Consider the following 23,190-nt stretch of genomic DNA (forward strand, 5'->3'; position numbering starts at 1 on the left):
TATAGAACATTAAAAAAAATAAGAATTAAAATTGAATAAGATATTAATATTAAGCTTATAAAAATGATGGCAAACATTTTTTTATAAACTTCTTTTTATACTAACGTCTTAATTGGTGACTAGAATTTTAAATCAAATATACCTAAAATTATAATTGCAGATAATACGACTACAAATATTTTTAATATTTTTGAAGTTCATCCTTACATTATTTGGGAAATAATTTATTTTATTTACTAGTTACATTTATCTGTATTGTGATATGAATAATTTTTTAAAATATATTTATAATATAATTCATATAAAAATTTTCACTTGAAATGTTTTCATCTAAATCGATCTTAATTGCGTATAAGTTAAAATTTATAAAAAATTCTTGTGTAATTAAAACTAAAATTTTAAATATAATTGTATATTATAAGCTCACAATATTTTTATATTTTAAAAATATTTAAATTCGTTAAATGTTTATCTTTATAAGTTATGATTAGGCTGTTTTATTAGAACAGTTTTGTTACCTTTATTTAATAAATCTTAAAGAAATATTAAATATCTTTAATAAAGTTCGCTGTGTAAACTTGTTAATAAATTTATTGATAATAGCAAATTAAATACTACGTATTTAATTTATCACTAGAAAGCTTAAATCAATTAATGACTTAAATTTTTTAAATTAAAGTATTCGAGATCATTTGATAGCCATTTTTACCATGAGGAAATAGAAAACTAAGTTATATAAAATTATATAATAATAAAAATATAATTGTTCTTATAAAATATTGCTGTTAAAAATAAAAAATATTGAACATTAAAAATACAATTTCATTTTTCGTAACTTAATTTTGTATTTTTTCAAAGATTTTGATACATGGGTATGTATCGAATATTATTATATACATATATTACTACGTCCATTATCTACACATTTATACAATCGAATTATCATGAAACACTGATACATTATCTCGACTCGTGACTTTAATGATTTACAATAATTTACAAAGTAACATTAAATTTATGTATATTATTTAATGTATTATATGTATTTTAATAACACACGGTTCATAATTTCTTCTTTTTTTGGCAAATAAAGCTGTTTGTTCCTTATGCACTACAACGATTTGAGACTCTATAAGCCTCCGAGACTATGATGACTAGATACGTTTCACATTTTTTAGTTTATCTGTATCGTATTTTATTTATATCTTATGGTCGATTTCTTAAGGTCGACAATTTCTTACTTTCCTAATTTTTCCTGAAAAAAAAATACTAAAAACTTTTTTTAATGATAATAATTGTAATGTTTTAAGAACATACTCTAGTTAAGAGAAATTAATATGTATGGTTAGTATGGGAGGGTTGTATTATCGATTACGAAGTAAGATAAATAGTGACAAAAATATATCGACTGTGGGGAATTAGGGATGAGAATTAAAGGACAAGCAAAGGAACACGCAACGAAAGCGAGATGATGGACTAATCGGTTTTTGATTATGCACTCACATAAGGTCGAGACCAAATCTCCAGTAGAAGCCGGGTGGTCGGCGCAGAGGCATTGGCTTGGCGGGGGCTAGCCGTTGTCAGGCAGTTTCCGAGCTATCACCGACAAGCTCGCCCGGGTGTTGTGAAGTAAGATGCTTCCTTAGATTAGCATGTTTGCCAAACCGAGCATCGCAGCGAGCGCAGGAAAGTTCCTCAATGCTGGAGCTGCCGGTGCTCATCGTTGGCGGAGCCGCAGGTCTCGGCTTGTGCCATCGACGATGGCTCGCGAGGTTCGCTGGACAAGAGAAGCGCTTGTCACACTCAGGGCAACGGTATTCTACGTGGGCAATACGCGAGCAGCGGTGCTGAGCCAATTGGAAGGCGTCCTCGTGAAGCTGCCGGCAGAGCTTGCACTGGTAGGGTCCGAGCCGGTTCTCGATCTTAGCGAGTTCCGCGCGTGCTTCTTCCGTCACCTCGACAATGTTAAAGGCGGGATCAATGTCGCCTGTAACGACTGCCTCATCCGGTCTAAGAATCACCGTTCCGGAGACCGGGCTGCTTGTATCCTCGTCGAACTTAAGTTTGCGCGCATGCTTACGCTTGGCGCGACCCTTTTCCAGATACTTCTCCGGTCTCGGGCTCGTCCCAGCGGACCCAGCTTCCTCTTCGCGACCTCGACGCCTAGGACACTGGGGCGGTGAAGGTGTACTCGGCGGTGTCATGGGCGCATGAATGTGTGGCGTTGGAGGTGTTCGTAACCGACCGGGACTCAAAAGTGATGGCTTCCTCTGGGTTTCTTGGTAGCTCTCATCCAGCTGAGTGGCGTAGTCGATTTGCTGATCATAGTAATGGTCAGTAGTGGGCTCTGGTTCGTCGAGTTCATCCAAACTGTGAGGTCGCATTACCTCGCGACTATGACGATCCTCATCGTCGTCGACTTCAATAGCTTCGCAATCATCACAACCGGTGCTCGGAGTCGGCGGAGGCTTCAGAGAGAGATCTAGGGGACTCGGGTTCGGATCACGTCGTGGCTCCTCAAGCGGCATCGGTGTTCCATACCAATCCAGTCCTACGTACGAATCCTCCAGGCGTTGTTCGGCATAGCTGTAAGACTGACGCAGTTCCTCTGTGAGAAAGCGGCCGCTTGCATAGCCGAGGCCTGGGGTCGCCAGGTAGACTCGCGGCAAGGCGCTGTGCAACATGACGGCTTGAATAGTACGGATGCGAATCGTACGCTGGCGGTAGCCAGACGCCGTTTGTCGAAGCTGAGTGTCGTCGCATCTACTTAAAGTGCGGGAGCATTCTGAAGCTCCGCCCAGGTCAGGGCCGATTCGTCGCGTCCCCACCAGCGTCCACAAAAACAAGAGTAGGGAGACGGATGCGGATGCGCGCGCGCCAAATACAAGTGGATGAACAGGGGTAGCGCTTCCGTTACAGAATTGTGTGAAGGAACCGAATGCGGGCGGAGGCAGACGCTGCGTGATCACGAAGAAGGATGACGACAGAGGGAGGGGCACTAGAAGGCGTGGAGCCTGTTTATCGCTTTGGTTCAAAGGACGCACACATTTATTCAACGTCCTGTTTATCCTTTTCCGATCATTTTTAAGGACTCGTTTCACTTTGTTTCGAGGACCCAATTTTCTTTTCCTGAAACAGATAGAAATAACGATTTAGATTTTTCAAACTGCATTCAAAAAGAACACATAGCATGTACAAAAGCGTATATCACAATAACATTGGACTTACGCTTTTTTATAATGAAAAATACGAATCACAGACATGATTAAACAAATATCTTTCTCTACTTTGTTAATAATAATCAAAAGAAGTTGCTCAAAAAACTTTAAGAAAATAATTTTTTTTAATCTTGTTCAACTGAATTAATATTAAGAATAATTAATATTACTATGTTACAATATATTTTATACGTCAAATGAAACAATTTTCAGTCAAAAGATAATATACAATTATAATTACAATTTACTTATTCAATTAATTAAATCATTATTTTGATTAAGTAATTATTAAATAACTATTAAATAATTATTGGGCCATGATGAATAAAAATACTTTAAAGTATATATTACAATATAAATACTCTTAAATATTCATAATTTTAGAAGCATCAATAATTATTTAATCAAATATTTCTATACATTAAAAATTATTTATTCTGGCTGTATTAATAAATTTAATATTTTCGATAATAAATATTACATATAAATTATTTTAGGATAACCTTGTCAAGAAAATTTTAACAAATATATTTTTAAAAATATACTTTAGAATTTTCATTATATATAGTGTTACTTGCAAATAAAAAAAATCGTAGATCATATATTTTTAATTAATCTTACCACAAATTACAAAATTTTGAATAATATCTACCAAAAAAACAAGTTCTACTTTAATGTATTACAATAAAGTATTCAAATATAATTATAGAAACAAATTGATGTTATTCCATAAATCATTTACATAAATTAGAGCTTTTATCTAATAATTCATAATAATAAAAGAAAGTAGTTAACAATTTTATATTGTATCTTCAAACGAGAAGTTTCAATAATTAATTATCTAATGAATTTTTTTTAATGATATTGCGATTAATTTAAATACTGTTAAAATATTACTGTTCATTTTACTCATTACATATCCCTTATAATACATACTAATTCATTAAATGGATAAGTAATAAATAGATATGTATATATTTGTATTAATAAATACATATCAAACATAGCTAATATAGACTTCTACATTTTTTCATTTACATCAAAATAAATTATACATATGTCACTCAGCATATACTAATACGTTTATTCGCATGCAATTATAGGACCGTTCATGCATCTATACTATAATTTCACAATTTTCAACATACATAAATAGTCAAATTGTTTTTATAATTTTTGTATAGAAAGAAAAAATTTTATTATTATTTATTAATAATTTGCAATTGTATATGAATGTCTAATATTCACTTATTGATGAAATAAATATAAATTATGTAAAACAACTGTGATTATATGTATATATATATCTATAATAGATTATATTTATAGCTATTTTAAATATTTTAATTTTTATAATATACAATCGCTTTATGTAGAAAAATATGTATTTTTATTATAGAAGAAAAACCCGTAATTGAATGCATTATTCCATACAAAAGTTATGAAATTTATAATGTATTTTATTTAATTTTATATTATCTTTTATTATTTATTTTGCAATTATAATTGAATAAATTTGGCAAGGGCAACCTTGAGTTCTTACTTGAATTTTTTTCAAAATAATATAATAATAATAAAGTATTATAATAACTTCATTTTGTCAAAAATATAAAAAATGCAATACTTATTATAGTTATTATAAATTACATATTCATTAATATCAACCTATTTATAGTAATACATTAATTTGATAATAATCATAATTTTATTACACTGTTACAATTGATACTATGTGAACAACTGATAAAAATTAATAGTTGTATAGTAATAATAGTATTCTAAGCACTTGTAAAAAGAATTAAATTAGAAACTTTTGTTTAAATATCATTTTACTATTAAAAAACTTCACACCATTATTTTAATTATTTTATTTATGAATGCAGCATAAAAATTTTGTATATAAAATGATTAATAGTAAATTTAATTGTAATGAAATAAAATATAAATTAGATTTACCATCGATAAAAGTATAATTTATAAAGATAAGTATATAAAAATATGGTTATAATATAAAGAAAAGGACAATAAAAATATTTAAAGACACCATTGCATTGATGATATAGATGATATACCTTGTATATCATCAATATAAAGCTATAACTTTGAAACTTAGTCAAAAGAGTTGTTAAATAAATTTAGTTAAATTGGCCAAACATTCTTTTATTATTTTATAAATATTTTAAAAAGTTACGATTTAGATTAAAAACAAATAGCCCAATGAACCCAATGACTGTTTCACATATAAAGCAAAAAGCAACGCAGCGGTTGGCAACCACATTAAACGCGTGTAATCTCTTGAGCTGCTTAGCTAATTACTCAATGCGGCGCACATTCGACCCTCACTAACGTTAATAATTTCGTGACCCTTATAGCACCCATAGGAGAAAGAGTGCTCATACTCGATCTACAGCCTCGCACACTTCCGTGACTTCTTCATCTTTACCGATAAAGATATTAAACTAAAATCCTAACACAAAAACATAATAAAATTAATTAAATTGATGATACAATGCGCCAGCATAACCTTAAACTTCGTTAATTATTCAAATTATTCAATTAAAATTATCATTAAATTAACCATATTTATATATATATATATATATATTTTTTTTTTTTTAATTATTTTAAAAACTGATTCAAATATATCATAAGAATATAAATTAATTTTTATTATTTCAAATTTAATCATCAAAACTTACAAATGCACGTTACATGAGATAAATAAATATTTTACGCTGAGAAATTAAATAAAACCTTTATTAATTAAATCACTGTTATATTAGATATTCTATAATTACTGCAAAATGGAATGCATTTAAAATATCAGTTTATTAATAAAATTTTAATATTTTGAAATAAAATAGAATAAAACAAATAGAAACATTGTAGAATAAATCAACTTTTATCAGTGAACTGGAAAAAATAAATTGATGATAGTAATTCGTAAAGAGGGTGTTCGTACTTGACAGATATTCTAGATCTTCAAAAGTAGAAGAAAATTCGAAAAGAGACTCTACTATAAATTATAAATGAGTATTAACAAACTTTTCTTCTTTAATAAAAATAATAAAGCAATTGTTACTAGTCCAAAGAACTTTTTTAAAGCTTTTTGTATATTTGAAAAAATTATAAATAATAAAATTTATAATTAGTCAATTAATGAATATTGCAGAAAGAAATCAAATATCTGATAAATTCAATTATTCAAAATTTACAAAAGTATTGCTGTTATATAAGTATAAAATAATACAAATTTTGAAATCGACAAATTTTAATTCCATTTAAAATCAAAATATTTGTAAATAACAAAAATAATTATGAATCTTGCTAAACTTAAGAAATAAACAATTTTTCATTATATTTAAAATTTAAAGTATATTTTATCTATTGTTAAAACAATATATTAATTGATTTGACAATAGCCTTACTTCAAATACTACAATATATAGATAAAACACTATTGTGTTTATTATAAAATAATATGTATAAATCACAGCGACATTTTACTTTATACAAATAAATAACATTGGTTAATTTAAAAATTACAAACATTATTTTAAAATAAAGTAAATATATTTATCTTTTTAATAATATTACACATTATATATAGAAATAGAATGCAAGCTTAAATTTAACCATTTTATTATTTTAATAAATATTTAATGTATAATTTAATATACATTTTAATATATATAAATAAGTAAGCAAGTGTATGCGAATCAGTTATTAAGTAATATTCCACAAATTAATTATATTAAAATTTTATTATCAAGATAAAAAATATATTATATAATAGTTAGAACTTTAATTTCATTTCTATTATTTAATTTTTCATAAATTTTTAAGGATTTACATTATTTTTAAGATACATTATACTAACATGGTACATTTTATTATTGAACTCTTATATTATTTATTTAATTATTATTTATTTCATATTCAAACTTTTTATTGAGAAAATAATTTATATATGTAAGTCTTATTCATGAAATCAAAATATTTATTATTTTTCAATATATATAATATAATTATTAATATTATTATTAACATTAATATATAATAACTAAATGTGTTCCTTCAAAATAATATATATATAATATCTAGTTTATTTGTTGAAATTTCATATTAAGAATCAAAAGTCTATTTTGATTGCGTAATAGATATTATGAATCGTTTAAATAAAAATGAATACGTTTTAGGTAGAATTGTCAACACTAATGTCTGAATTTTGTTGTATAAATTTGCTTAAACGATTAAATATTTACAAATTTACAAATTTAAAGCAATTAATACTTTTAAGGCTGCTTATATAATTAGGATAAATATTTGCATATGTTTCGTATTTTATTAAATTGTATTGCATTGTATTGTACTTACATATATTTTGGATTTATTATATTTTACATCTGTTGTAAAAAATTTGTTTAAAAAGAATTTTCGAAAACAATCTATAAAGAATTTATAAATCACATGCTTCATTTATAATGAATCAATATATGCAAATTAATAGCTAATGATATTTTAATATTATTTTTAACAATTATAATACTTTTTTTATATAAAAAGATGTTTAATTTTAAATAATTATTGTATTAACAAATAGCATTTTTTAACAAACGATTTAAGTAATAAACAAATGTGTGCGATAGTACATCATGTTATTAGTATTAATAATTGTTCGTATTATGTAATTTCTAACCTTTTGTACAGATTTTGAAATTTTTTCATTTTATTTGTTTTAAACCTTATAGATATTGATATAATAAGAGTTTCTCACACATACATAAAGATACTTATTACTTTCAAACACGAATTTTGATGTTTATGATAGATATGAAACTTATATCATTGATCATACATAATAATTTAATAATTTTAAATTGTCTTATATTATATTATATTATTAATATTATTATATCATATTATTTTTAAATATATATTGAATATGGAAAAAATTCAGAATTGAACATTATAATTTCAAGTTTTACATTTTTATATTGATAATATATTTCAAACATTAATAATATATATTTATTTTAATGTAATTATATATTGGTATCACTATTACAGAACATTTATAAATAAAAAAAGTAAATTAGTGAAAACGCAAAAACAAAATAAAGATGCAGCAGCGCGAATATAACATTGACTACGCAGATGTTTAGTAAATACTGTATTGGCGTATTCTAAAATGTATTTAAGATAATTAACGAGAATTTAGCATCATAATTGAATTATGAACGCCGTGGATATTCGCTCGTAAAAATTCGTTTGGAATTAATATTGAATTTTATTGCACTTATCTTTATATAATTTTATTATGTTAAATAGCAGTAATTGTATTTCAAAAATGCAATGGTTATATACTCCATTATTAATCATTTGAACTCAATGCATCAATCTAATATTTTTATTTTGAAATGTATAGTTTTTAATTTACGGTTAAGATTAAATTAGTCATAAGAATTTAGATTAAATAAACAAAATTATTAGTTTTAATTATAAAATATTAAAAATACATTTAAAAGTTGTTGAGATTTTTGGTAATATAAATTTATTAATAAATATTTCATAGGAAACAACTAATATAAAAACAAAAAATAGGGAAGTTTAAAACGAAAAAATATTTTAAGAATAAAATTAGTTCACTTCAAAAAAAATTTTTAGGCCAAATTTTTAAATTATGTTCTTTTTTTAAATATGAATATGAATTCTAAAACAACAATTCTCATGTTTTAAGTATATAGATCAACATTTATATATTATGCAATAATATTAATCTTTTATTTGTTAAATATACATACCTAAGAATTTAATAAAAAAAAAGAATTCATCGTAAAATGTTCTGCATTTTAATTAAATTTCAAAAGAGTAGTGAAATAATAGTGAGAAATTTTCCTGAAAATGATAAATATTATTATAAGACTTATATTTAAAAATTTTGTTATTTTACCTTAATGAATGTGTTACAATTAACAATGCATTAATAGCTTTAATAAAATGAACATACAATTTAAAAATTAATGAAATTTAAAAACGTGATTGATGTAGAACTAATAAAAATAAGAAAATCGACGGTGATTTTGCGTTTGGAAATAACTATTCATGGCAATTATAAAAGATTCAGGCAATCTCGGTGAAAGCTAAAAGTGTAGCAGCACAAAAATTCCAGGACTATCTATAAAATTCATAAAATATTTCAGAGCTGTGATGTCAGCTTCTCACTGCGCCGTACAATCATGCTAGCAACCGTTGACATATAGAACAATATGAACAAGAAAATCCAAAATTATTCAGAGATGTAACATTGATGGAAAAAGGGAGGTGGACGAAGCATGCACCAGGGTGAATCGGTGAGGGATGTCGCTCTGGTGACTTGGACGAGCGCATATGCACTCATCCTTTCCGACACATATACTCGTGCGCGCGCGTAACTACTCCATCCATATACATCGCCAAAGTATTATTGAGAGCAGCTTTTTATCTGAATCTGGGCAAACGCGCGCGCCAACACAGTCTCTTGCATATTTCAAGCGATTTTAATGTGTCTCTCTAGCTCTGTTGTCGACGCGAAACTCTATCGAACACTCCTCTCATCCCACCCTTGGCTTCAGTCTATTGCCATGAAGCTCTAATCGGCTTACGCATGGCAAACCACCATCGCGTACCTTCCATCATCCCTGTACTATCTGTCGTTGGTTAAGTCCTTAGCAGCATTCCGAACCGCTACTGGTGCCTTTCCGCTGCTCCAGCTTTCCCGACTACAAGCGCTCTTTCATCATTATATATAGAAGCGTTACTTTGCGATCTTGCATCAATTTGGAATTCTCTCTCGTTTAACTTTCTACTTCGTCCTTCTTTCTTTTTTCTCATACCTACCTTGCTATCACCTCACTTCCCTTTATAAAAATACTTATACTTTAGATGTATAATAGAAGCGCAACAAAAGCAGTTTAAGTTACCGTTATTGGTAATGGTAAAATTATATTCTTCATATGATGTAAGATCGAATACGAAATAATTCTTGGTTTCATTAATATATAATTAATTTATATATTTAATTCATATAATTAACGAAACTTAGTTCTTCCTCTTTTGAAGTATTTTACTAAAAGAAGACAAACTATTTATTTTTTCATTCATTATTATGTATTCATTTTATTCTAAAATTTATTATTATTTTGTATTCAATCCTTGTAAAAAAATATAATTGTTCTGTAAACATATAATATAATAAAAACTGACAATAAAATAAGCAACAATTTGCATATGTTAATTAATATAACATTAATTTCCCATTTCAAATATATAAGTGACTATATAAAAAAATAACTAAAAAGCAATTGTTATAAATAGAATCTAAATTTATTTGTTATAATTATCTGTCAAAGTATAGAAATATTCTCCGAAATGAAAATCTTAATGCACAAATAGCACACTATATCGAATATTAAAAATATATGAAAATGTGTAGTGGGATAAAGATAAACGTACGAAACTGATATTGTGATATTTATTGAAACATCTAATTTTGCCAAGTCTATTATTAAAATCTACGCCTAAGTTGTTCAAACATATCTAGTATTCAAATGGTAAGTAAATAAAAAGTAGATAAGAAGAACAAATTTTAAAAGCAACTTCAACAGTCATATATATATATAAACTTGGTTTTGTTCAATTTTTGTTAAAGGGAAAAATAAGATATTCAGAAGCAAATTATCAAAAGAAATCAAATATTTTTCAATTGAAAATAATATTTTCTTATAAAATGTAAAATATTATAAGAAAAGTTTGAAATTTCTCCATTTGTACATTTTCTCATAAAAGCAATGGTATACATTCACATGTTTCAAAATATACATTACACTCGTCAAAAAAAAATTAAAAATATAATTCATTTTATCTAATAATATTTTTAACAACATTTAATTGCACTTTTAAAAATGCATTAGTATTCTACGATACATTTTTTTAAAATATCAATATTACAAGAATTAAAAAAATAATGAAAAAAATACTGTTATTGTAATTTTTGTGTAATAAGATTGTATAATATATAAAATATTCATCCAGATAAAATATTAAATTTAAAGTTGTTAAAAATTTTACAAAATTAATATATTATGTGAAGATTATAAAGTTTTAATCTACTTTTACATTTATTTAAAAATTATTATTATAAAATTTAAATACCAGTCTATCACAGTAGAATTTTAATATTAATTGTAAGTATACTATTGATAATTCAAAAGTTAAATTAATAAGACTTTACACTAGATGATCGAAAATATCAGATCAATATAAAATCTAGATCTGATTTTCTATATTTATATTTCTGTTACATATATAATTATTAAAATTAGATTAAAATTTTGTTTAATTTATATATTTTTCATATCACAAAGTTTAATAAGCTAAAATAATAACAAAATCATGTAAAGTATTGTAATATTATAAAACAAAAACAAAAATTAAGTAAAATATTGTAAATTACTTTTGATTAATTTGTTTAATTTAGATCATTATTTTATTATGCAAAGTTTTTTCATATAAATAAAATAATCCTTTAGCATATAGTATTTTACACAAGATATTTATTTTTTAGTACTAACATATATATATGATTATAAGGACATTTTCAACCTTAATACAAATTTTTGTCCATTATGTTTATTTATGCAATATCTTATGTGCATTAAACTATTTTTGAGATTATAAACAACTACTAGGTCGAAATATTCAATAGTTACAATAAACTATTATAATTACTGCGTGATAAAAAAACAAATGTTTTTAGATATTGTTAATTAGCTGGTATATTATATATATTTTAATTTAGTGAATTGATGATTAATAAAAAAGAAAAATATAAAAATATTTAGTAGCTAAGAGTTTATAAATATAAACATTAACTACAGTTTAATTTAAACCATTTAAAATATTTTGAAATTAAAAATTTATTAGAAGCGCATTGGAATAATGAAAATGAGCATATTTTCATGTGTTTTATATATTTCATATAATATGCAAGTCCGATATTGTAAACTTTGTCTTGCTTTCTGAATTTGTTTATCAAGTGTATATGAGTGGAAGCTTATATAAAGAGAAATAGAGAGAGCGAGAGATTCTTGCCGAAGGCCTGGGTGTGCATTATTGGATAGAATTACCGTAAACATCGAGCTCGTAGTTATACACAGCAACGTCACAAACAGTTAGTTTTAATTTCATTGTTTTTAATACCAATGTTATGCATGAATTTATATATATATATATATATTATATAATAAATCTGATATACGCATGTATAATATAATCTTTATTAAAAATTCATTTCTAATATTTTGAAAAATTGTCTTATAATTTAATTTAAATATTTTGATTTAAATAATGAATGTACATTAATAAACGTAAATTGTTTCCTAATTATATATAATACAAAATTGAATCACTGAAAACTATGTATATTGTTAAAAATTTCTTTAAGTATAATATTATACACAACCTTCGTTTATTTGAAAGATTTTCAAATGAAGATCTTTAATTTTATCCTCATCAAGCACTAATAAGAGTAACTAATAAGAAACATTATTAAAGGTAAGTTTATGACGCAATAGGGCAATAATATTAAATGCATGACAGTATTTCATAAGTTCTTTGATCCCTAGAGTTAAACTTGAATGAAGTGAATTTTCGGAATACTGTTTTAGATAAAAATATTATTTATTGAATCTCTATCAAGTTTTTTAAGAAATCTGTAAAATTATTTGATGAGTTATTATTTTTTACTTAATTATATCAATAATTTTTTTTAAATTCATAAAAAATATATCAAAATATATTTATTTACTTCTTTTTATAAATAAAATATTTTTAAATAATTATAATTAATTAAAATTATTTTACATGAATAATCATAAATGAATATGATTTTAATCTTTCTGAAAAGTAATTGTAAGATTAATTTTTTTCTTTTTTTTTTACACTAGCCAATGTAAAATAGCTTTTTATCTTAAAATAATAGATAAATTAAAATATTAAATAATATATATATATGAAATATATAAATTATAAAAACAACTCTCTACAGAACGTAATGAATGACTAGCAAGTGAATAAATATTTTTTTCCTCTGTGTGGGATCTATTGTCTCTAAGCAAATCGTACTTCCTTTTATAAAATTACGAACAACTTCAATACTGTCTTTAATCAGTTTTTTTTTTTTTTTTTTATTCCATTAACCATAATGTTGCATTTGTAGACTTATACATTATAAATTTATAAACATATGTTAATTAATAACAAAATAATTAATTTAAAAAGTATAATCTAATAAAGAAAAATATTATAAAACAATGGCAATATTTATAGTTAAAAATATTTCGACTAGAGTTTCATCTAAAAAATTTAAACGAATAAAATACTGTATTATAAAATGTTTCATATTCGTATAATATAATTAAAAAATATGAAAATGAAATTTATTTAAATTTTGTTTATCTTTAAAAACATATAAAGTAATTTGATGTAACTTAATAACATAATATCTGTACAATTATAACTATGATTTTCACAATAACTAAAATAATATTGGAGATTTATTAAATTTTATAAAATATTCCATGATTTCTTATAAAATTACCTAAAATAAATAAATTATTGTACAGATTTTTACTAGTGTGCACTTTCTTAGATATCTTTTTAAAGTAAATATTAATTTTAACATGTGAGTATTGTCACATTAGTCAGGAATTTGAAATAATATAAACAAATTTGTAGTTTAAAAAGATGTAAAACTATGAATAATAGTAAAATTATTAAAAAAAATATATTCTAGAAAATATATACTGTACAATTAAAGTATAATATACATTTTGAAAAATTTTAATACAAATATTTTAAGTATATATAAACAATCTTTTTGATACTTATAAAATATACTAATCTACACTACCTAAAAACATTTCTAAAATAATGTTTATATAAGTTATTTAAAATAATTGTTTACAAGATGTTCGATCATCAACTTTTAATTTCTTTGTAGTTTTTGGTGTCTGACTTGAAAACATTTTTCTTTTGCGAATCTGAAAACGATATAATATATAGTTTTTTTTATTTTGTATTTATTATAATGAATATTTTGAAAACAGTGAAATTTACCTTTTTTTTCTCTTTAATTAAAGTAGTGTCATTTTTTTGTTCTAAATCTTCTTGTAATACATTAGATACAGATGGACTTACGTGCTCGAAAACAAATTTTCTGTTCCGTAGGGGGTTTATTATTTTTTTGTTTGTTTCTGGTAAGTTTTGTGCTATTCGAACCAATGTTTCTTCTCCTCTGGATAAAAACGAACCTCTTATATTAGACTGAAAAGTAATAATTTTAAATAAATGTATTATTTAAAAAAATTTATGATATAATTTAAGTATTTTTAAATAAAATTAACTTACAACTGCCGAATTTTTAAATTTTGTGGATATTTTTGATGATAAATTCGAAACACCATGTAATAAAAAGTTTTTATTAGTATTTAAATTAATGCCTTTTACTCCATGATTTTTTAATGATGATTTTCTTGATGATCGTACACTTATGACTTTAAGACCTAATTTACACGAGTGACTTTCTTCAAAATCTTTTTCTGCATTCTGATTTATATTTTTCTATGTAAATGATATAATTTATTATTGATTAAAAGAAAATAAAAGTTTAATACTTTATTTATTAAATGTACCTCTTTTTCTTCAAGAAATTTTTGTTGTTCATATCTTATTTTTCTCATTTGAGCTTCCACTGCAGCATCAACATTATCATCTATTTCATCATCATCATTTACTGTAGGTATTAAATTGTCATCGAAATTATCTAAAAATAAATTCAAAATATATTAATTATGTTATATAATTAAAAGAAAAACTTTATAAAGTATTCTATGAATATTTAGTATATAAAATTTTCAATTATGAATTTAATGATAATTTGTTAAAATAAATATTATAAATGCTGTATGTAATGCATAATTATGCTATTTATTCAGTGACTATAATATAATTGAATTTTAAATGCTCAATACTTCAATATTTTAGTATTTGGCAGCTATTTTTAAACCAAATAAATTTTATTTGAATAAAAGCGAACACACATTTTAACATTATGATTTTGTTATATTTCTAAATTACATATATCAAAGTACTTTGTAAAAAATAAGATTTTAAATAAAGTATATAGTAATATTTACCTATATTTTTCCATTTGAATCTTCTCTCACGACTAATTCCATCATTGTGTAAATCTCCATCATCAAAAAGAAATTCTTGTAGTATCTTCACCTCTCTTTGATCCCTATCCATTATCTGTTTTATGTGAATCTTATCCAATAATTTTTTCATTTTATTTTCATCAATTTTTTCCATATCACCCTCCTCATATTCAAATTTGTCCATGTCTTGCTCATCTTCATCAGCTGAATCCCAGTCGCTCTCGCTTAATTCAGCTTCTTTCTCAAGAAAGTTTGCTGCCACTTTTTTTATTTCTTTTTTATTTACTACTACAATTTCATTTTCATCGGAATCATATTCGATATATTTTTGGTCTTCTTCGTCAATGGTTTGATCTTCCTCATCTTCCGAAAATTCATTCGATTTATTCTCCTCATCGTCTGACAATATTAACTTTTGGACTTTCTTTCTCTTTTTGAGTGCCTTTTTTTTAGTTTTCATACAGCATTCTTTATATTTTTTTAAATTGTCATCGTCTGAGGACACGATCATATACGCTGACCATGGAGCTGTCTCTTCCTTTTCGTTTGCAATTATTTGTTGTAGAAGAGATTCGAGTTTTTTTTTGTTCATATTAGTTTCGTTGCTCTTAAATAAATGTATTTATGTAATTATAATATATAATACTTTATTCATAATTATACTAGATATTACTACATTAAATATAACTTTATTATATGAATTATAAAAGTGGAAAAATGTAAATATTTATTTATATTTTTTATGTCAATGGTTGAAGAATTAATTAGTAATATTTAATGCAATAAAAACAGCAAGTTATTTTTATTATCTTAATTACTGTTAAGTACTAACAAACTTAATTTTTAAAATATCCTTTTGTAAAAATACATGCAATAATAAAATTATTACTTTCAAATATATTATAAGTAATTAAAGAAAATTATTTTGTAATTATATAATTAAAGCGTACCTCTTTGTTCAAGCTCTTAGATTTATCACTTAGGGTTAGTTTAAAATCCTGCAAGATTCTGCTTTGGATCTGCAGTGTATCATTTTGTTCCAGTTCTTTCATATCTATTGGTTGTGACATAAAAACACCGGAACATACATCTCTTAATTGTGAATCCGTAACTTCATTTTGTTTCTGTTGTTGGGTATAGATGGTTGCCATATTTTCGTTAGCTCTTTTCAACCAAGTTTCCATTGGGCTCTTAGAGGTCTTACTGCTATAAGTACAAGCCTTGACAGGACTTTTAGAGTCATTGCTGAACATAGATTCGTCACTCCTTTTCATTGATGATGACATATTCATAGAACTATCCATAAAATTGTCATTATCTTCGTCGTCGAAGGTAAGTGTAATATCTTGCGACGTATCATCTGTATGTATATTCGAATTTGCATATTTAAATTCTAATTTCTTCAAATCAACAGGTTGACTAATAAAAGCACCGGAACACAACTCCATTAGTTGCGTATCAGTGACTCCATTACGCTCATTTATGACTCGTTCTGAATTCTGCGTTTCAATAAATTTTCCCGAACAGATATCTACAAGTTCATCATCATTCACCGTTTCTGGAGGATCATCGAATAATTTTTTTGGAAGACCAATCATCTTTTCTAGATTGCTGTTATTTTGCAGTATGCCGTTGCAATGTCACCAAATTAATTCAATGGTATATATTACAGTTTTTTTTTAATTATTTAAATTTATATTTAATTTATATTTAATACAATATGATAAGTAAACAAAAAAGATTCTGTGCCATTACTACAATTATAACATCATTATTTTACGTTTAATTTTCCCAAAAAAAATTTATATTTAATTTTACAAATGAACATGTATGCCCTAATACGTATGTATAAGTAAAAAAAATATTAATTTTGAATATTTTTTATTATTTATAAGAATCCAGAACTCTCAAACAGACTAAATTTTTATATTTAAATATTAATTATTGATAATTATAAACTATTAATGATATATATATATATTTAAAATTAATGTAGAAATGAATATCAGAACTTTCATAACGTTTTTAACTTGAAAATAAGTTTAAGATAATTTTTTATTTTAACTAAATTATATTAATATTTATTTTGTGAGATAATTATAATCGTTGAATCAATTAAAAATCTAGAAATGTCACTTTTGATATGTTAATACAACAAAATACAAATTTGGATTGTTAAAGATACATAAAAGGACTCATTTTAATAAACTCCTTAGATACATATATTTTTAATGTAGCCAAAAAATGCAAAGTACAATTCTGATTAGACTTTTTTATTGATTTAATTAATTGTGATATAATTTTATTCACCTGTTCATCGCGGACGTATTTATAACTAAGCACGATTTATCCACCTGTCCGAAGTTTATACTGTCCGTTTTAGAAGCCGATTTCTTGGCCGAATCAAGGGAGGCGTTGAGAACTGTGAGCTGAGCCACGGGAGATATCATACTCAGAATATTATTAGGTTTCGGTAAGGGTGTTTTGCAGGCTTGGCTTCGTGAGTCTGAGCTACATCTATCGCGTGGTTGAAATGGTGGGATTCCGTCAATATCCTCACTTGCGTAACTGTTACTCGTTTGTGAGGCAAACATATCCTCATCTGTCCTAGTACGGTCGAACGACAATCTTGAGTTTGCGTCGTTACTGAGGCTTGATTCCAATTGGTTCGAATCGTCTTCAAACGACTTCATGATTCTTTTTAATTTTGTTGGTTTATTTGCCTAAAAAAAATTAGCCTATGATATAATATAATTGTTAAAAAAAACATGTATTTTGTGAACTTGGCAAATTTAAAATTGTAATATTATTGAATAACTGTTCAAAACTAGAAATGATTTAACATAATATTAGCAACAGCTTATATCTATCTATTCAATTTGTGATTTTCTAAAAAAAGCAATATTGATATTAAATATAATTAATATATATTTTAGTTAATATTTATTATTTTCTAAGATTTGAGTTGTCAATCATGTTAAAACTAATATATATTTTATAAAAACATTATTTCTATGTTGGAATTTCTAATTAAAAATTTTTATAAGTAAAATAATAATATAATAGTTTTATAATTTATATCCCTTGTTATATAAATTTGTTTTAAAGAGTTGTTATTTACATATACTTATTGACGATTAAAACATTAACACAGTAGAAAATTACAGAAACAAATTATATTGAAAGTATGTTATTAGAATTGCATTATTGAAACTTAAATAATTAATTAAAATAGAAATATTTTGAATTTACTTAATAATAATTTTGTTACATACAAATTTCTCATCTTCAGATTCTAGGCTCTCATCATCTTCATTCTCTTTAAGTTCCTTATCATGATCATCTACTTCTACTTCTTCTTCTTGTTCTTTTTCATTATCTTTTTCATTTTCAGAGTTGCCAATATATTCATGATCAGATTCTTCAGCCTCTTCATCAGCAAACTCACATATTGACTTTTGGTTATCAATAATAAGAACGTCGTTTTCCTCTGGTTCACTTTCACTACTTTCATCATCTTCTAATAATTCTTCTTCATCTGGTAGACCTGCATAATAACTATCACTTTCATCTTTTAGTTCTTCATCTTCTTTCTCATCTTCCTCTTTCTTTTTCCATTCTTCATGTCTTACATAAGCTATTCTACGTTTTAAGTCCTCTCTTAACTTCTTTAACTTTTCACCAGGCTTGTGTTCTTTGTCATCTTCATTTTTAACTACAGTCTTCTTAAAAAGTAATGTTTCTTCCTTTATTTTTGTATTATTATCTTCCCTTTCTGTGTTCATTATTTTCACTTTGGTTACTCCTTCAATTTTAGGTTTAACGATGATAGAGTGCTGTGCAAATCTATTCAACAATTGTGCTACACCTTCATTCATGTGTTTTGATCCTGTAAAATCAATTATTGAACCTGGTGATCCTTTTATTATAGGCTTTAGTTTTAAAATATTAGCTAATATTTTTTCTTTCATATTCGATTTTTTTGAAGACTCATTTACTTTAAAACCAGGACTAAAATCTGTATCATCATGATCTACAATTTCAATATTACAATTTTTTTGTTCATTTGATTTTAAGTTTGTTTCACTTATTTGTTTAGACTGATTGAAATTTACAGTCTCTTGTTCAACACCTTTTACATTTACTGAAATTCTTGATATTGTATTTGTTTTGTTATTTATAATTGAGGTTTCTAAAATTGTTTCTTGATTTTTACTTTGAAAAGATAAGTCATTGACTGTACTCAATTCTATCACCTTTTCATTTCCATTATTTTCTATTTCAGTTTCTGATATATTTAATACAATTTCTTCTGAGTTATTTTCAATGATAACTTTTTTCAAAGGATTTTTTTTTTCATCATTTTTTATAGGCTTTTGATTGTCTATTACATTTTCTTCTAATATACATTGATTACTATCAATACTAATATCCATGTTCTCAGAATTATTTGTAAAAAATTCCCCTGAAATAATATATTTTTTTGGTTCTTTATTAATTTTTTTACATTTCTTTTTTAAAATTGCCAAAGTATTTGAAATTAAATTTTCGTTTTCACTCAAATATTTTAAATTATCTTGAATGCTTTTGGATTCTTTTGTATTCTTCATGTCATCCATAAATATTTTTTTTGAAGCCCCAAAATGTAATGATTGTTGTACTACAATTTCTCCTTTAATATGAGATTCTTGAATGCCATATTGTGTCAACTTCTGTGTATTAGCAATAGAAATTTTGTTATCCGATTTATCTTTATTTTTTATTTCACTTTTATTTTTCACATCATTTAAAACATTCACTTGGTTGAATTCTTTTAATTCAATACACTTTTCATCTTCTTCAGAATCGGATGATTTATAAAAAATTTCAGCTTCTTTTTCTTTTTCTTCTACAACCTTACTATGATGAAAATTAAAATTAATTTAAACTATGAAGGCATATAAGAAAATTTTCAATAAATTACCTAATAATTTCAGGAAACATTTTAACTTTCTCAGCACATGTCAAATTTGTAGGGATTTCAGACATCATTTTTTTTCTACTTAAGAATTCCTGCAAACTACGTTGTTTAGGTCTGTGATATGGAAGAGATACTTCTGATTCTCTCATTAATCTCTGTGTTTCACTATGAATTTTTTGCATTGCTAATTCTTTGGATACTCTAACAGATTCCTATGAAATATTTATAAAATAGTATTTTATTATTCAAAATATTTATTACATAAAATATTAACTTTAATTTTACCATTCTTTTTTCTGATTTTATTTTTCCTTTTTTAGGACTTTGTGTATAATTTTCTTCATCTAAAGAATTATATGATCCAGATTTTGAGTAATTATTGTCACTTTCAGTATCTGAATTCACTAGACTATTAATTTTGTAAAATTTCTGAAAAAATTATTAATTTAATTTTATATAAAGTATAACACTTAAATGAAATAATAAAAGTATTTTACATTGGCTAATTTAGAATCATCTATTCTATTTGTATTTTTTTCAATATCAAACTCCAAATTTTTATCAATTTTAAGTGTAGCAGTTATATCGTTATTGTAATTACTATCAAATAATCCTCTTTTAGTTTTACTTTTTAGTTGTTTTACAGATTTTGTAAATTTACTTGTAGATGATATGTTTTTATCGTCATATTTTGTATTAATTTTCAATATTGGATTATCTATAATTTCTTCTTTATAATCAGAAATATTCAAATAATTGTTGGACAGATTTGCTTGTTTTACACAATGACTTTCAGGTACACTGTCATTTTCAGATAATTTAAAACTAGTTCTTGAATTACTTTCGTCATCCGATTTATCAATCATAAGAAGAATATTATCAATTGTTGATATAGAAGTTGAGCTAACAGTACCTAATTGTGATTCATTATTTGTTGTCACATTACAATTAATACCTAAACTTCTTTTAAAATTAGTTTTGTTTTCACTATGCTTTTCAGATAAACTGTGTTTATTTAAAGATTTGCCATGACTTTGAGTTGTATTAGTTATTAATTGACTATTTTTCTTTACATAGTTAGGGGGTGCATTCATTATGAATAAACAAGAACTATTATCTTCTGTTAAATCTATTTTATCACTTTGATTACATTTAAATAAATTTTTATTTTTATTTTGGGGTATAACTGATCTTATGATCGATGATTTAAAATTATTACATGAATTATTTATATCATTTACTTTATCATTGACAGATAAAACTATCTTATTTGTTGATTCTGAAATAGAACTTGCATTAAAATGATCGCAATTGTTTTCTATCACATTTATATTCATTTTTTCAATTGTTTTAAAAGTATTATCATTTTGATTTTTATATAAATCCTTGTTATCTTCAAGTTGTAACACAGATTGTAAATTCTCTTCATCATATAATTTTTCAACAAAATGTTCATCCTTTTTAATTATTAAATCAAAATCAGAATTTTTTAAAGATAAACAAAAATTATTTTTTTCAATTTTGTCATTATTTAAATTTTCACTTTGTTCTTCAATTATACTCTGTATATTGGAAATTCGATAACTATAATTATTTTTAGTATTTGACATATCAATTGGAATTTCACTAGTTTTAATTAATAATGAAGAATTTGAAATAGGTGATAATAAATTCTTATCTTTAGTATTTTCTAATTTATCTTCCTTTATGTTATAATTTGAATTAGAATTACTGTTTTCATCACAATTGCACAAAACAGTCTTCTTTACCTCAGACATTCTATTTAAATTATAATTTTTTGCCTTTCTTAAAATATTACTGTTTTATAAACATCTGTTATCAATAAAAAATTGATCAAATTGCTATTTAAATTATTTATCTTCTCTGTTTGATCTCTGATATCTATGCTAATAAACTTACTTTAGTGAAATCAATAGAGCAAAATAATGTTCTTTTTCTTTGTCAATGATCAAAATGGAAACGTAAATATTATTTCTACACATTAAAATGCCACTATCATAAAGCACTCATTTTTTAAAGTCAATATTTTTGTTTGATATAGCAACAGCTATTCGGATCTCTTCTAAATGAATTGTTGAAATTTGATTTTTTTGTTAAAAGGTACGATTCCTTTACTAGTAATATATATTCCAAATATTATCATTATAATATTTATATTACAATTATAATAATTTTCTTTACAAACAAATATATCTCTTAACAAATAATACACACCTCAAACACCTTATTTTCAGACTTAACTAAATCTGTCTAAGTATTTTTCGCGCCAAATATGATTCAGTGTTCCCATATTCTAGGGAAAAACGTGATAATAGTGATTTTGTAAATATTATTTTGTTTATTATTTAATCGTAAGTTTATGAATTCACCAAAATATTGAAATACTAATTTAAATGATACGATTCAGTAAATTTATAATAATTTATGTTAATTGTAATTATTTTATTTTTTTGTATTGTATAGTTTATCATTTATTAAATATTAACGAAATTTTTTTAAATTTAATTTAATTTTTTAATTATACTATTCTGTATTGAATTTTCTGCCATAGATAAATTAATAATCAAAATTAATGAAAAAAATAAAAATTGATTTCTAATTATAATATTTTTAAAGAATAAATATGTAAAAGAATTTTTATTCTTTGTTATTTATAGAAAAAAGTATGCTAACTGCATTCGTAACCAATAGTATTGCATTTTTGAGATTAAATGTATAATTTTGAAAAATTTAC

General features: G+C 24.7%; 2 protein-coding genes across 2 annotated transcripts; both read right to left on the reverse strand.

The window, feature by feature from the left end:
• Positions 1 to 1,417: 1,417 nt before the first annotated feature.
• LOC105361117 (insulinoma-associated protein 1a) lies at positions 1,418 to 2,684 on the reverse strand. The gene has a single exon (XM_011498223.1). The coding sequence runs from the start codon at positions 2,682 to 2,684 to the stop codon at positions 1,581 to 1,583; it is 1,104 nt and encodes a 367-aa protein (XP_011496525.1). The 3' UTR covers positions 1,418 to 1,580.
• An 11,522-nt stretch (positions 2,685 to 14,206) lies between these two features.
• LOC105361118 (claspin) lies at positions 14,207 to 21,123 on the reverse strand. The gene is made up of 12 exons (XM_011498224.1): positions 21,097 to 21,123; positions 20,439 to 20,647; positions 20,034 to 20,374; positions 19,867 to 19,940; positions 18,751 to 19,779; positions 17,786 to 18,198; positions 16,426 to 17,113; positions 15,455 to 16,082; positions 14,951 to 15,081; positions 14,667 to 14,879; positions 14,376 to 14,582; positions 14,207 to 14,299 (listed from the first exon to the last, which is right to left on the reverse strand). Exons 1-12 carry the CDS (start codon positions 21,121 to 21,123, stop codon positions 14,207 to 14,209), a joined length of 4,053 nt encoding a protein of 1,350 aa, XP_011496526.1.
• Between the last annotated feature and the right edge of the window lie 2,067 nt (positions 21,124 to 23,190).

Source organism: Ceratosolen solmsi, unplaced genomic scaffold, assembly GCF_000503995.2.
Source record: "Ceratosolen solmsi marchali unplaced genomic scaffold, CerSol_1.0 scaffold14, whole genome shotgun sequence".
NCBI lineage: Eukaryota > Metazoa > Arthropoda > Insecta > Hymenoptera > Agaonidae > Ceratosolen > Ceratosolen solmsi.